This window comes from Panthera onca, chromosome B2, assembly GCF_046562875.1.
Source record: "Panthera onca isolate mPanOnc1 chromosome B2, mPanOnc1 haplotype 2, whole genome shotgun sequence".
NCBI classification, from domain to species: domain Eukaryota; kingdom Metazoa; phylum Chordata; class Mammalia; order Carnivora; family Felidae; genus Panthera; species Panthera onca.
The window spans coordinates 87,009,428-87,025,554 of NC_138343.1; the positions used below are offsets into that span (position 1 = coordinate 87,009,428).

Sequence of the window (16,127 nt, forward strand, 5' to 3'; positions counted from 1 at the left end):
AAGCTAAATCTTTGTCTTTCAAATTATTCTTATGATTGTATGGAGAACAGTGATTTAGTCAGTGTATTAGAATATTCCTATCATGATACTATAGGCTCAACATAAGGAAGTTTCGATAATGTCAGGAGTACATACCCATCATCCTGTAAGTCAGTTGCAGTCCTGCACTAGAAATTTTTTTTCCCAAATAAGGTTTTATATATTTTAATATTTCACCAAGGTATTCTAAGGACTTTGTGACCATGGCAGATTTATCAGAAAGTGTCTGCAGATTCCCGTAAGTAATACCAATAGCCTATAAAATAAGGAAAAACATGATTTAGATTTTCAAGTTTCATACAGTATAGACTTTGAAAAATAAAGAAAATTTCTCTTTCTACACATACAAACACACACACACCCTTACATTTAAGTTTACATCTTTAAGTTTCCAATAAATGTTCACAGGAATTAAAAAAATTGAAGATTTTCAATTAAAAAGAATGAAGTCTTACCTTTTATAATTAAAATAAAGGTTAAAAGAAGAATTAAAAAAAAAAATCAATGGAACTGATATAAAAGAAGTTTATAGCCAAATTACATCAAGACTTCCAAACGTCCTGGCACACAACTGGCATTCCCCAAATTCCTACAAGTAAAATCTACAAGCAACATTACCAAATTCTTACATGTATGACTTCTCTAAAGTTCAGTTATATGATATGGATTGATTTTTCCCCACAAAATTTTATGAGCCATTAGATGCTAACTTAACTTTCTCAGAGGAAAAATGATGAGGCACAAAGGACAGAGAGAGCAAAATGGTGAGGTGGTAGAGAGAAATGTGAGGTGAGGCAGTGAGAGAAGAGTGAAGTGTGAAAAGGAAGAGAAATAAATGAAAGAATAAGTTGAGGAAAGGTGAGAATAAGAGGTGACAAGTCACAAAAAGAATCAAGAGAAGACTGGCTACAGATAGGTTAGAAGGTTTGAGAAGAGTAGCAGTTTTCAAACCATTATTGGCGACTTAGAGTGGATTTCAATGACCTAAATCGGACACAATGGCACCAATACAGTTACATGATTTTTCTCCTGCAGCTCTCAGCAGATAAGACAAAGGAGAGAAAGCAAATGGTTGCACTAATCCAAGGTTGAGGGTTTGTAGGTGTAACCAAAAGACCAAAGATGGAAGACTGAAAGGATGATAAGAGTATACCTGCAGTAAGGCCACCAAGGGGTCTAATTAAGACGGATGGGGAAGAAGTGAGACCTTGAGAGGATGTTGCACTTGGAGAAAAGGAAGTGGAAGGTCACTTGGAGGTCTGGAGGCACAGGTGGTGATCATCAAAGAGTTCTCAGATAATCCAATGATGCCATAGCTCAAGGTTTAGTCATGGGAGTGGGCAGATGAAGTAGAGCAGAAGTGAAGATCACTAAAGACTTGTGGAGTTTTGAAATGAGGGATTAGGATAAGTTATTCAATGTGATATTACAGTTAGTCAAGTTGATAACAAAATGTAGAATGTAGGAAAAGAAGGAATCTAGTGAACTGGAGTGACTGACAGATGAAAACAAAAGATATACTTGATGAACCTTTTCTTTTTATTTAGCTTTCTGCCCTTGGTTCTCTACATTTCTTTTCCTAGACCAGAAGTTCTCAAACTTCTCAGTTCCCTTTCATATGCTTAAAAGTTGGGATCTTAAGGTGCGTACTATTATTTGAGCTATATCTATTGATATTTACCATATAAAAAAAGAGAAAATTTAAATTATGTACTAGTTCACTTAAAAATAAGAAGCATTATGGGGCATCTGGGTGGCTCAGTTGGTTAAGCGTCCAGCTCTTGCTTTTAACTCAGGTCATGATCTCACACTTCGTTGAGTTCGAGCCCTGCACTGGGCTCTGTGCTGACAGCACAGAGCCTGCTTGGGATTCTCTCTTTTCCTCTCTGTCCCTCTCCTGTTCATGCGTGCTCTCTTTCCCTCTGTCTCTCTCAAAATAAATAAACTCAAAAAAGTAAAAATAATAAGCATTATACATTAACACAGTAAAATGTTTTTATGGAAAAGAACTTTATTTTTCAAAACAAAAAAAAATTAGTGAAAAGTGACAATTTTTACATTTCTGCAAAACTCTTTAAGTTCTGGCTTAACAGAAGACAGCTAGATTCTCATATTTGTCCCTACACACAATTTGTTGTAATATGCTGCAGATGAAAACAATTCAATCTCACAAATACATGTAACTGGAAGAGAAATTATTTTAATAGACATTTCAGGTAACTATGGGAATCCCTCTTTGATATTACACCAAAACTTGACAAGTGATATTTCTTAAAGGTTAATTGTATTATGGAACTCAAAACCGTGTCAACAAATATTCTGTACTCTTCTGCATTAAAAGCCACTGCTCTATTTAGCTTTCTTAATGAATGTTTAATACTCATGCATGCTTTTAAAAAACCTGTACTGGTCATTTGGTAAATTCTAGTTCCCTGAGTTAGCTTGCCAATGTTGACACATTTCACTTATCCACTAAAAAAAATCCTATTTGTTAATATCACCACCAATGTCATCAGAAAAGTCTTTAATTATCATGAAGCTCTCACGCTCATAATGGCAAATGCTTAAGTTTTCCAAAATTCTAATTTTCTTAAAAGCTCAAATTGTGTTATTAGCAACAAACACCGTCAGTTGTTTTCTTTGAAGTGATACTCATTTCACACATTTCTGAGCAAATGTCTGCCAAATACCCAAGTCTGAACAACCATACTTTGTTAGTTGTTCTTTCAAGATCAAAGCAGTCAGGTCAGCTTGTAACTCAAATTATTACATAAAGTGTTGTTTTTGGACAACCACCTCACTTTATATGAAGCAGGTGTACTTTTAAGTGCACTTTCCATTGTCATTCATAGGACATTACAGGACATGTACTCAAAGGTCAACATTTAATACATTTAAGAATTTACTGTTACATTAAGAATATTCTTAAGTGAGACTGGGTTCTTTTTTTTTTTCTCTTGTGATTGTGTGGCAGTGAAAATTATGACCACCAATATAACATTGGGCCATGGTGTTGATTTGTGCTAAAGTTTCTGCACCGTTTGTGCAAATGTCAATACACTTTTGAGCTTTAAAATTCCTGAAAAGGTATCAGCAACCCTCAGATGCCTATGAAACACAATTTTGAGAACCACTGATCTAGATCTCAGTATTTCTCTGTGTTTAGCCTTAACCTCCCAGGACTATAAGACATAATGTATTTCTCAGACTATCTCAGGGATTTCTTTGACTCTATTTACTTGTCATACTATCATTTCTATGTAAGAAAGAGTTAACATGGTAGGCCATAGACTGCTATCTTTAAAAAGGTGTACTTTTAAGTACGGCCCTTGGTTGGTGATTGGGAACTTAGGTTTTTCCCACCATTTCCCAGTAAGTATGGCTCACTCAACCTAAACTGTCTGTGCAAACAATATAGTTTACACTGAATATCTGCCTCTCTTCTGGGAGTCTGGAATTTTCTAAGTGCTAGGCAAAGGGGGCCTATGTGAAAACCCTCGAGCAGACAGCAGACAACATTTCAGATGTGTTGTCACAATTCCTAGTTGGAAGAATTAAGCATGTCCAGTGCAACATCTGGGAGAGGACCCTTGGAAACTGTGCCTGGTGTCTCCAGACTTCACCCCATGCTGACTGAGCTTTGAATTCTTTCATTGTAATAAATCACAGCTGTGAGTACAACTATATGCTGAGCTCTGAGTCCTCCCAGAGAATCACATAGTACCCGGGAATGATCTTGGTGACACCTTACACCAATCTCAAACTAAACCAGTTTAAAACTGAACTCCTCACCTACTTCTCCCTCACCCTAAGTCATGTGCTCCTATTTCTCCTTAAGGTATCATCATTCTTTTAGTTAAACACAGTATTTCTTTCACATCCCTTCAAAATTTCATAATTCAATTTTTACTTCCTTCTAAATCAGCTAGTTTCTGGCCAACACCTTCACTCTAATCTACTGTTAACTAATTTTCTTAAAAAGTCATTTGATCAAATTAGACCTACTTAAAAATGTATAAAGCCTTCATACTGTTCACAGGAGAAAATCCAAACTTCTTAGACCAAGATGCTCTGAATTATTAACCTACTGAATGATCTATAAACTGACACTTCGCATACACTGTCTTACTATTTTAACCTTTGTGTTTATCCTGTATTCTCAGACAAGTAAAAAGTTAGGATCAAGGACTACTTCTTTTGTTTTTTCAAACCCCTAACTAAGAAATCCTGGCATAATACTATCTAGCATTTAGCAAACAATTATTATTTACTGAGTGATGAAAGAACAATTAATTGGACGGGATGAAATTAGAAGACTCTTTGGAAACTATTAGTGAAGTACATGACCTCTACCTCCCTTTCTGATCCCGCATGGTTCCTAGGATAGGTGTTTAAGTACAAGTGAAGATCTGATCAACAACTAAATAAAAGGCTCAAAAGAAATGGCCATTTCATATCTGCATGAACTATTACTAAATATTTTTAGGATTTATATGGTATCACTAATTGTCATACAATTGTACTTTAACTTAATAGAAACCACAGTGGAAGAATTCACATTTGTGGCAATAGCTTATAGCTGTATTTATTTTCATTGCAGTTAATGCCAACTGCTCTGTGGGAAAATAAACCAACTTTTATTGTGAATAGCTTACAAAACCACTAATCCAAACACATGAACAACTTCAGCAAGGATGCAAAGCAAAGACTATCACATAATATAAATTCCTGCAAAATTAATAAATAAAAGTCAAATGCTGAAAGGGACTATTTATTATGGAGACAAAGCTAAAACAAATGATTGGATTTTAAGGCCCCAACTATAATGATACGAAGCACTTAGTGTTTATGCTAACTATAATAAAATTTTACTGTAAAATTTACTATTTGCTACAGGGTGGTAAACATTAAGTTAGAACTATTATGGACCCTGTATAAGGAAATCTAGTTCCCAAGAATCTGGAGAATATTGCTACCTAGGAACTTCAGCAATAAGATATTCCTACAATTGACACAAGCCTTAGTGTGAGGCTTTTATGTAGCATTCCTTAGTCATTACTTTTCATTAAATGTACTTCTTTTGGTGTCCTTAATATAATTGTCCTCAACAAATATATTCTGTAATTGTACTAAATCATTGATTCACATTTTTATTCCTCCTTAATTTTATAAGAGCAGGCAACTAATAATATGATTCATTTAAAATAATTCATTTTATAGACAAATTTCATAAACACTTCAAGTTTTTGTGAAAAATAATTATAATTCATCTGGACAATTATACTAATAAATGAAAAATACCTCAAAAAATAGAATAAGTGCTTTTGTAGGGTCTTCTGGACTGGATAAATATTCAACTTGAGCCTTTGAAAAAATATTCTTTACTTCTGAGAGTTTAAATAGCAACCTTGTCAGTTCAGCCAACTGTCCCAAGTACTCTTTTTCTGTTAGGATAAAAATAATATAATAATATTCATAGGTTTATTATATAAATTTATGTTACATAGATGAGAGTAAGGAATGCAGCATTCATGTATAACATTCTTTTTAAAATAAAATTCAAATTTCCACATAATTAAAAACTTTCAATTAAGTCTCTAAGGAAAAGTTTTATTTAAAACCAAAAAAACATATACTTGTGAATACACAAGCCCCGAGAGTTTTTCATGTCAAGCCGATTGATGTAATAAGATATCACAATAAATTTGGGGCATTTTTTTTCAGTCCAAACTTTGTGTGATTTACAAATGGCCATAAAGAATAGCTTTCAGAAAAGGAATGTCCTGTGGGCAACCAGAATTGAATGGATATTTAAAAAAATGATAAAGTATAAGTATCAGTCTGTGAATAATAATAGTAAAGCAGAGGAGAGGTAAAATATCTAATATAAAATAGGAGAGAAGTATTCACAATTAGATACTTTTCTTTTTAGGGTGTTAACAGTGTGATATCTGGTTATTTGCTTTACAGTTCCACCTTTTTTTTTGTGATTAGTTTCTTCAAGGTAAAAAGATAGCTTGTCACCTGAGAGCAAGTTTTTGTTCCTGGCTTCCAAGGAAACAAGTTCTTTTATCTTTATAGGAGAGAAATTTGTCATATATAACAGGGAAATATCAGGAAAAAGAAACAGGCTGCAAAAGGAAATGTACACACACACACACACACACACACACACACACACACACACACACACATAAAACATGTATATATACACAAACATTTTATATAACAAATATATTTTTCATCTTTTTCTATTAATTTGTGTAACAAAACAGGACATTTTAAATATTAGTTAGCTATCTAGAAAGTAAAACGCCTGAAATACTTACCAACTCCCTGTTCAGGATTTATATCAATGAACAAATCATCAGGCACATAGAAGTTTTTTATATACATTTGCAAAATGCAACGAATCCATGATCTTACAGTTAAGGCTTGGAAAGATACACAGCCTGAATGAGAAAGTGCTTCACATAACATGCTGTAAAAACAAGTTGATGGATGTTAAAACCAAAACCAAAACCAAAACCTTACAATATATTCCCTGAGTATAGAGATTAAGAAATAAAGGACAAATTCTAACATACCCCACTTCTTGGCTTGTTTTATAGACACATACATTAATTCAGATACACATTGCTGAAAATAAACACTAGAGATACACAAAAAAGCGTGTTTTATATAACAATTTTTGCTTTCATCTATAGCAGTTCTAATTTTTAATATTTATTTATTTTTGAGAGAAAGAGAGCATGCGAGTGCAAGCATGAGTGGGGGCAGGGCAGAGAGCTGAAGTCGGACACTCAACCAACTGAGCCACGCAGGCGCCCCTGACGGTTCTAATTTTTAATTTCCTTCTTCCACTGATGGCAAATGTGTAGGTTTATGCCAAAGGCAAGAGGTAAGGATAATAAGGTTAAAATGGGAAAACCTAGAAAGGGGCTTATAAGTAGCTAGGTGACATAATAAAGGAAGTGGCAAGTAGAAAAAAAACAGTGGCCCTTAGAGTAAATAAAAAGAAGTGGTCATGACCATTTATGTAAGAAAAGAGTTAATGACAAAGATTTCTGTGTGAGTCTTCTAACCAATTCCATACCCATCCCTTTCTTTCCTGCTATACCACTCCATAGGCGGTCATTATTGAAGAATTACAAAGTAACATCTGACAGAAAAAAAATAAAACCAAAAATCTTTCTGTGAAGCCAAAAGCCTGGCTGAATCTGATATTTAACCATTTTATAACTGGGGGGTAGAAAGGATGAGGGTGGTCTTAACCTAACTATGAAGTGCTAGGTAAAGTCAGAAATTTGAAAAATACATGTAAGTCATAACTCTAAAAATATTACTTTGAAAAACCTGAACAGAAGACGTCCCAAAGAGTACACAGTGCCGAAGAACTGTTTGTCATTTATGACCTATACAACTTTCCAAAGTTCTTTAACACCTTTGCATCTCAGTTTCTTCAACTGTTACTAATACATCAAATACTATTTTTTAAACTAAACTTATTCCAGACAGTTTCAGCAGAAGTATTTAATAAATACTGTTTGTTATTATAGAATTAGCAAGCTAGAAGAGACTAAAAGTAATCCAATGGAAGTTGAGCTCCCTTACTTCATGACTGAAAGCCAATTGAGAAGATGGCTTACTGACTGCTTAGTGGACTCCCTTATGCGAATACCTCACTGACCGCATCCCTCTTCATCTGGACAGGAACTACAGTGGTCTCCCAGGTTTGTGCATTTATTTTCCCTCATCTTACTATTCTTTTTCAAATCTTCCCGATTACACTATTTCTATTGTAACTTCATTTACTATATGTTTTTCCTACTGGAATTCCTTAGATCTGTTATACAATGCAACAGGAGATACAGATAAGGAAACCAGGGTTCAGGGTGATGAAGTGTCGTGTTCCTAATTGTACAAGAGTTGAGTCTAAAAATCTAGCTGTGAAAGGAAAAGCTATCATCACACCTAAAAATACAACAATATACTTGTATTTTACAGAACCAGCAATATTAATTACATAATTTCTTTCACAAAGGTGAATATAGAAAGGTAATTTCAGGATGAAATAAAGGTAGTCCTACAAAAACAGTTTTAAAAAAAAGCTTTTAAGCAGCAAGTTTTTTGTTTATTTTTATTTATTTATTTATTTTTAAGGCAGGCTACTGCCACTGTCAAATGCTGATACATCCAAAAGCAAAAACCACCAAAGTGTCAGTATATGTACGAAGATCAGTTTTTATTTGTGAAAATTCTTATTTTCCTAGTATACTGATCTATCATGAGTTTCTATACATGTGCATACCTGAAATCAAGTCACTTACCTATTTTGTAGGCAATGACTTAAATATCTTGCTACAACCTGGGGCCAGATGATATCATCCCAACCAAAAAGCTGTATTATTGCTATAACTGGCTGAGGCTGAAGATCTGATGGAGCTGTGCTGGGCATGTCCAATGCTAGCAAAGTAAAATCTAGATTTTAAATGAGAAAAATTTATGGTGAGGAATTTTTTTAACTTAAAAAAAATTAAAAATTTTTTTTGACAGAGACAGAGCACATGTGTACTCTTGAGTGTGGGGCGGGGAGTGTAGGGAGAGAGGGAGAGAGGGAGAGAGGGAGAGAGGGAGAGAGGGAGAGAGGGAGAGAGGGAGAGAGGGGGAGAGGGAGAGGGAGAGGGAGAGGGAGAGGGAGAGGGAGAGGGAGAGGGAGAGGGAGAGGGAGAGGGAGAGGGAGAGGGAGAGGGAGAGGGAGAGGGAGAGGGAGAGGGAGGAGAGGATCTTAAGCAAGTTCCATGCTGAGCATGGATATGGGGCTCGATCCCATGACCCTGGGATCATGAACTGAGCCAAAATCAAGAGTCGAATGCTCAACCAACTGAGCCACCTGGGCACCCTTATGGTAAGGAATTTTTAAAAACTATTTCCCCTCCCCAAATTATATCAATAGTGATAAAAAGAATTCACTCAATAATAAAATGTCACATGTAGAAATGCAGAACAAAAAGGAAAAACTGAACTATATTCATGTTGCCAAAGAAATTTCCGTAGTGATTATATAATCTCCAAGAATGGGTCTAGAATAATCTATTTCAGCATTATCATCGTGGAATCTATAATGGCTTCCTCAAATTCCAAATTCTACATCTGATGTTTGTACCCCCTCATTGAAAAATCCCATTTATTTTTATTTTTAAAAAGTTGTTAAATGTTTTTTTAATTTTTGAGAGTGTGTGCACGCGCGCGTGAGCGAACATGAGTGGGGGAGGGGCAGAGAAGGAGACACAGAATCCAAAGCAGACTTCAGGCTCTGAGCTGTCAGCACAGAGCCCAATGCAGGGCTTGAACTCACAGACTGTGAGATCATGACCCGAGCTGAAGTCTGACGCTTAACCGACTGAGCCATCCAGGCGCCCCTCAAAAACCCCATTAAAAAAAATATTTCTAGCATCTATTTCTCTCCAATCAAGCTAATGTACTTGCCACCTGCCACAGAGAAGACTTTGGTCTCAGGCGATGGATAGTCTTCCATTAAATGGTAATTTCCTAATAATAATCAGTGACACTCCACTTTCTTCAGAACCTACTAAGCCTAGGAACTAGAATTCCCTAGTTAGCCACATTAAACAAATATACTTTATTTTGTGATTTCCTGGGAATTCCCCAACTTAATTTGTATTATATTAGTTAATGTTTGTCAATAGACTGCTTATGAAGCACTGGCTCCTCCGTACCTCCCTCAAGCGGTGGCTGTGTATTCTCCCACTTCTCTCCTACACTTGACCTACAGATAGCGGAGTCTGCACCTTGGTCCTGAGGCTGCTTCTAGACCATTCTCCCCTTCCTCCTCTTGAAAACCTCCAGCTTTGACTCTCATGTCATCAGACACCAGTCACTAATTCTCCTTGTTGCATTCGCCTAGTGTTTCCTTGTTCATCTCCCCTCATTCCTTTAAGACTATATAGCTCACTAACCACATCCTCTCTAGCAGTGCTCCTGTCATAATCCTGGATGGCTTTTCTTCCGATATCCTGGCCTATCAGTTTCTTGAACTCCCCTCCTCAGCGAATCTATCTTCCACTCTATTTCAGCCATTTACTCCCATGCTGATACTGTGAGACTTTGGCATTAGCAATAAGTACATTCTCTCCCGCTTTCTGGCACCTCCACCCAATTGGAGGGGTTTTCCAACTCTCTTGTCTCTAGGTCTCCAACTCCCAACAACTATCTGATTCCACCAAGACCTACAATTCATTGATCCGACAACTTTTTCCCTGTCCCTCACTGCCTTCATGCCTTCTTTCCTTTTTTAGGCAGCTTTATTGCACAGTCCACTGTTACACTAGTTTTGCGTACTGTCCACTCCCTTGCTTCTTACTTGATTCATTGTGTTTCTCTGGAAAAAGCAAATGTTTAATTCCAACTCTTGGTCTTCTCTTGCTATGTATCTGCTCCAGTATAAATGGCTGGCAAGGAATCCTACTGACTGATCTCACTTTAAATTTAGGACTATAAACTAAGTTAGACCTTAGAGCTGGCCAGCATTCCTGATACATTACTCCAGTCCATTCAGACTTTTACTCTCCTGGAGGGCTACTGCATACCTTCTTCCCTCTCTCTGTCGTTAGCCAGCACCTCCTCCCCATCCCCACCTTCAGCTAATGGCCTTACTTACTACTTCACAAAGAAATGAGAAACATCAGCCGAGAACTACCACAAGCTAGTGGCACATCTACCTAGCTGCCTCTTCTTGGACCCCCCCTTTTTAAAGTTTGTTTGTTTATTTATTTATAGAATGCACATACACTGGGCACATTAGCAGAAACATCAGGTGTAGAATTTGGAATCTGAAGAAGCCATTATAGATTCCACAATGATAATGATGAAATAGATTATTCTAGACCCATTCTTGGAGACCTTTATGATCGCTGCACAGAATCCCAAGCAGGCTCCACACTGTCAGCGTGTGGAACGTGACATTGGGCTCGAACTCACGAACTGTGAGGTCATGACCTGAGCCAAAATCAAGAGTCGGTCACTTAATCATCTGAGCCACCCAGGTGCCTCTGGGCCCATTTACTCTGCCTTCTCTTCTGCTCCTACAGATCATCTGAGGCCAAGTCTTTTATAGGATCCCATTTCTCTTAGACATTAAACCACAAGTGACTACCATGCATCATTAAGTTTTCCTTTACTCCAAACATTCGTCAGGATTATAAATATGCTGAAATTTCTCCCATGTTATTAAAAAAAAAAATCTCTGACTCACACCTCCCTCTAGCTAACATCTCCATTTTTCTACTTCTCTTAAACAGTGATACTCAAAAAGATATATCCACATTTGCAGTCTGTAATTCATCTTCTCACATTTTCTCTTAAATCACCTTTAATCAGGACTTTGTTTCTAGCACTATACCAAAACTCCTTTTCAGGGTGACCACTGACCTTCCCTCTTGCTAAATCCAGGGCCCAATCTCAGGCTTCATCTTTTTTGATCCATTAATAGCATTTGAGCAGTTGACTCCCTCTTCCTTGAAATCCTGTCATTTGATTTCCAGGGCAACACACTTGGCTTTCCTGTTGCTTCACTGGCATTCCTTTGCAGTCTCCTCTCTTGGTTCCTTTTTATCCCACAAATCTGAACATGGGAGTATCCTGGAGCCCAGTCCTCATGCTTCTCTCTTCACCAAACTTACTCTATCGATGATCTCATCCAGTTCACAGCTTTAATGACTATACACAGTTCCCAAATTTAACCTCTTCTCTGAACCCAACACTTATTATCCAAGTGCCTGCTTTTCTTAGAGTTTCATGGGTATCTAAAAAAAAAGTCCAATATCAAAATCCTAGTCTTCCCTCATAAAATCTGCTTCTGTCACAATTTTCCTCACCTCCATAAATGAGGAATTCTCTCTTTATTCTGCTTACCATATTATACCCACCTAGAAATTCTGTCAGGTCTACCTTCAAAGTACTCTGTGTACCTTCAGACTGGAAATCCAACCGCTTCTCACCACCTGTACTGCTACCATGTTAGCTCAAGCTGCTCATTTCTGAATTGTCAACGGTTCGCTAACTGGCCTCCCTATAGTTGGCTCTCAGTCTAGTAGCCAGAAGGATGCTCCTCACTCCTTTGCTCAACACTTTTTCAAAAGCTTCTAATCTCAGAGTAAAAGCTAAGAGTCTTTCCAACTGCATACAAGGCAGAACACAAGCTAGCTCTTCACTACCTTTTGGTTATATATCTGGACTCTCCCTTCCTTTCTTATGCCACACAAGCTTTTATGGTTTCTCTGTGGTTCCTCAAGCACACCAGACATGCTCTTGCTTCTGTTCCTGTGCAGAGCATTGGTCTCTGACTTCCTTCAGGTCTTTGCTTAAATGGTACTTACTCAAGCCTCCCTGACAATTCTATTTAAAATTACAATCTGCCTCTGGCATTCCCTATCCTCTCTGATACATTTTTATTTTTCTCTAAAAACAATTATCACCTTTTATTACATATCTTGCTTACTTACTAATTGTTCTTTCCCCTGCACTAGACTAGAAGTTCAATGAGAACAGGTAACTTACACGTGAGAAAAGGAATTGCAGTCCTTTTTCCACTGGTAATTCCACAATGGCATTACCATAAAATAAATGTGGGTGTTCGATTACTGTTGTTTTTAATGCAGGAAACTTTTTTCTCCTAACCTATCAAGTCTTTACTTCAAAACAAACCCCTATAAGTGTGTGTGTGTGTGTGTGTGTGTACACTTTTACTTATTTTTAGCAACTAGGACAGCGCTCATTAAACTTGTGTGGTATCATTTCTGTTCACTGACTGTGAGTTGGGATGATGAATGCAAGAAAGAGAAGTCATATTGGCTTCTAATGACTGCTTTGGTTAAACTGATTACATATCAATATTTATTTTCATAGACATTCTGGTAGCTGGAAAACTGTGTCCTGTCACAGTTCTTCAATCTGTCATTGTAATGTTTTAATTATGGAAATGCTAGTAGAATTCAAGATCTTTCACAATTTGTATCATTCAGTCTTTTATGTAGTGCTTTTAGCTCAGCTTTCTGTCATTCACACCAGGGTAAAATCATGGTTTAGGTGTTAGGTCTTAAAAAACATCACATCGAAATGCATTACATACCTTTACACAAATTGCAGTTAAAGGCATGTAGTTGCTATACTGATCGCCATCTATTCTAGTACTTCTTAACATATTTTGCGTGAAATATTCCTTTGAGAAAGATAATGATCTCTTCTTAGAAAATGGCAGATATGCTCATATACTCAAATTCTTGTCTACAACGTCATGTGATTCAGATTCCCTTAAAGCCTAAGCACATGACCTTAGGCCAAGAGTCAAATTAATTAAAAATTACAACCTAAAATAGAATCTAGAAGTCAGAACAGTAACAGTCTATACATTTGAGGTTATTCTTATCTCTGCTTGGTGAAGTAGAATTCATAGTACATTCTTTTACTCTTCACAGAAGTAACTTTATGTTACATCTAGATATCTCCATACACAATTTGAAAATAACGTCCTTGAACTAGAAGAAATCAAATGCTACTTTTCTTTCCAGATATTGCACGCATAAGAAAAGTTTATGCACATTCGATATTTTTAAGATCGAAAATTATATTTTATTTTTAGCGAACAATCACTTAATTTTTACCTTTACTAAGAAGAAAACAAACAAGCCAAAGGATCTTAATTTAAAAATACAAAACTCTTTTTATCTTTCTGGTTGTCAAAGTATTTATTAGACTGTAATAAAAGAGTTTGTTACCAAGCAAATAGAAGAAAAAACTGACAGAGTCTGCAAAATGAGAAGCTAATTAGCAAATTAACAACGCTGACCTGCAGCTGCGTCCGCAAGTTCTGAGAGAGGCACTATCTGTGACATTCTCTGACTCTTCAAAAATGAAAAGAAATGTCTCCATAGTGCACTGGCAACTGCAGCAAGGTGGCGCTCTTTAGCCGATAATGAAGACTGCGCAGTTAGGTCCACATTCTCCTTTTGAAGTTCCTGACGCAATTGTTGATGCATACTCCTAAAAAGAAATAAAAATATAGCTAACGCCCAACAAATCTTTACAAAAATCTTCTTTGAATACATTTTTGGCTTTTAACGTTTATATCATATGAAAACTGAAGGACCGTTTTATATAATTAAATCCTTTATGCCAAGACATTATGCATTCCTGGTTATTTGATGGATGAATGATGGCATATTAAGCACCATAAAGTTAATGTTAATTACTAATGTCAACCATTAATTATATGCTTTTTAATATGTCAGATCCAAATGAGAAACAGGCAGCTTCAGAATGAATGTCTGCATTTTGCAACTTGCTATGACAAGTGATTTTACTTACAGTGTAGACATGAAAGCAATTTTTTAAACCATTTTCTTCCAAGAGCTTTAGGACATGGATGTACCAAGAGGAAAGAAAGTACATCTAGCTTGCCTGTGTGTGGCATTTGTAATTAAAATATTTTCCTACACAAAACTGTGCCAGGTATAATCTTGGTACTTTGGTCCCAAAAGATCCATAATCATTTTCACAAAGCAGACAATAATAAATAAAAAGTTCTTGCTCTCTATAACTTAGTAAAACATGAATACAATGCTGCCTAGTCATTTATTCACCTATATGTTTAATTTAACTGAAAATTTAGACATTTCTTGCAAACCAAAACTACAGTGAGATATCACCTCACTCCTGTCAGAAAAGGTAAAATTAACAACACAAGAAACAACAGGTGTTGGTGAGGATGTGGTGAGAAAGGAACCCTCCTGCATTGTTGGTGGGAGTGCAAACTCTGGAAAACTGTATGGAGTTTCCTCAAAGAGTTAAAAATAGAACTACCTTAGGATTCTGCAGTTGCACAATTGGTTATTTACCCAAAGAATACAAGAACACTAATTCAAAGGGATACATGCACCCCTATGTCTGTAACAGCATTATTTACAATAGTCAAGATATGGAAGATGAATGGATAAAGAAGATACAGTGTGTGTATATACATGCACAATGGAATATTTTATTCAGCCATACAAAATAATGAAATCCTGCCATTTGCAATGACATGGATGGAGCTAGAGTATAACGCTAAGCAAAATAAGTCAGAGTAAGACAAACACCATATGCTTTCACTTAACCGTGGAATTTAAGAAACAAAACAAGGGGAAAAATGAGAGAGAAATAAATAAAAAAACAGACTCTAAATTATAGAGAACTGAGGGAGGGAGGGAGGTGGGTTGAACAGGTGATGGGGATTAAGGAGTGCACTTGTTGTTACGAGCACAGGGTGATGTATGGAAGTGCTGAATTACTATATTGTACACCTGAAACTAATTTAACACTGTATTTTAACTAATTAAAAATAAAAACAACAAAAAAAGAAAATATAGACATTTCTAGACCTTAACAGAAATATAAGAGGGGAAGGAAACACTAAGAGATTTTTGCAGTGATCTGAAATATAAGGCATTTTTGCAATATTCCCAACTATTAATAATTTGATTACCTAACACTAAATGTACAACCATAATATTATTCCTGTTTCTATTACTGACACATCAATTGAGAGTAGATACAAATGCATGGATATCATCCTGAGATAGATATGCTTTCTTCAATGAAAGACAAACCAGTTAAAACATAACCAATAGAGCTAAAGCAGAAGACTTCTTCTGATAGTGTTCCATTAAGAAAAATAACTCGTACTTTAAATTTTTTTTTTTTTCAACGTTTTTTATTTATTTTTGGGACAGAGAGAGACAGAGCATGAACGGGGGAGGGGCAGAGAGAGAGGGAGACACAGAATCGGAAACAGGCTCCAGGCTCCGAGCCACCAGCCCAGAGCCTGACGCGGGGCTCGAACTCACGGACCGCGAGATCGTGACCTGGCTGAAGTCGGATGCTTAACCGACTGCGCCACCCAGGCGCCCCAAGAAAAATAACTCGTACTTTAAAAAAATATTACATTATTTCTCACATTCCTGATTTTTTTTAAGTTTTTTTTTTTTTTTTAAGGGGCGCCTGGGTGGCTCAGTCGGTTGCATGTCCAACTT

The 16,127-nt window shown here is 36.4% G+C and overlaps 1 protein-coding gene across 4 annotated transcripts in view; it reads right to left on the reverse strand.

Moving 5' to 3' along the window:
* MMS22L (MMS22 like, DNA repair protein) overlaps nt 1–16,127 on the reverse strand; it is a 126,597-nt gene that overhangs the window by 26,841 nt on the left and 83,629 nt on the right. For all 4 annotated transcript variants that reach the window (XM_078447137.2, XM_078447138.2, XM_078447139.2 and 1 more), the window contains 5 exons: nt 13,907–14,100; nt 8,370–8,520; nt 6,369–6,520; nt 5,341–5,483; nt 136–295 (listed from right to left, as the gene is read on the reverse strand). In XM_078447137.2, the coding sequence (XP_078303263.2) occupies nt 136–295; nt 5,341–5,483; nt 6,369–6,520; nt 8,370–8,520; nt 13,907–14,100 (800 nt within the window). The remainder of the gene's footprint in view (nt 1–135; nt 296–5,340; nt 5,484–6,368; nt 6,521–8,369; nt 8,521–13,906; nt 14,101–16,127) is intronic.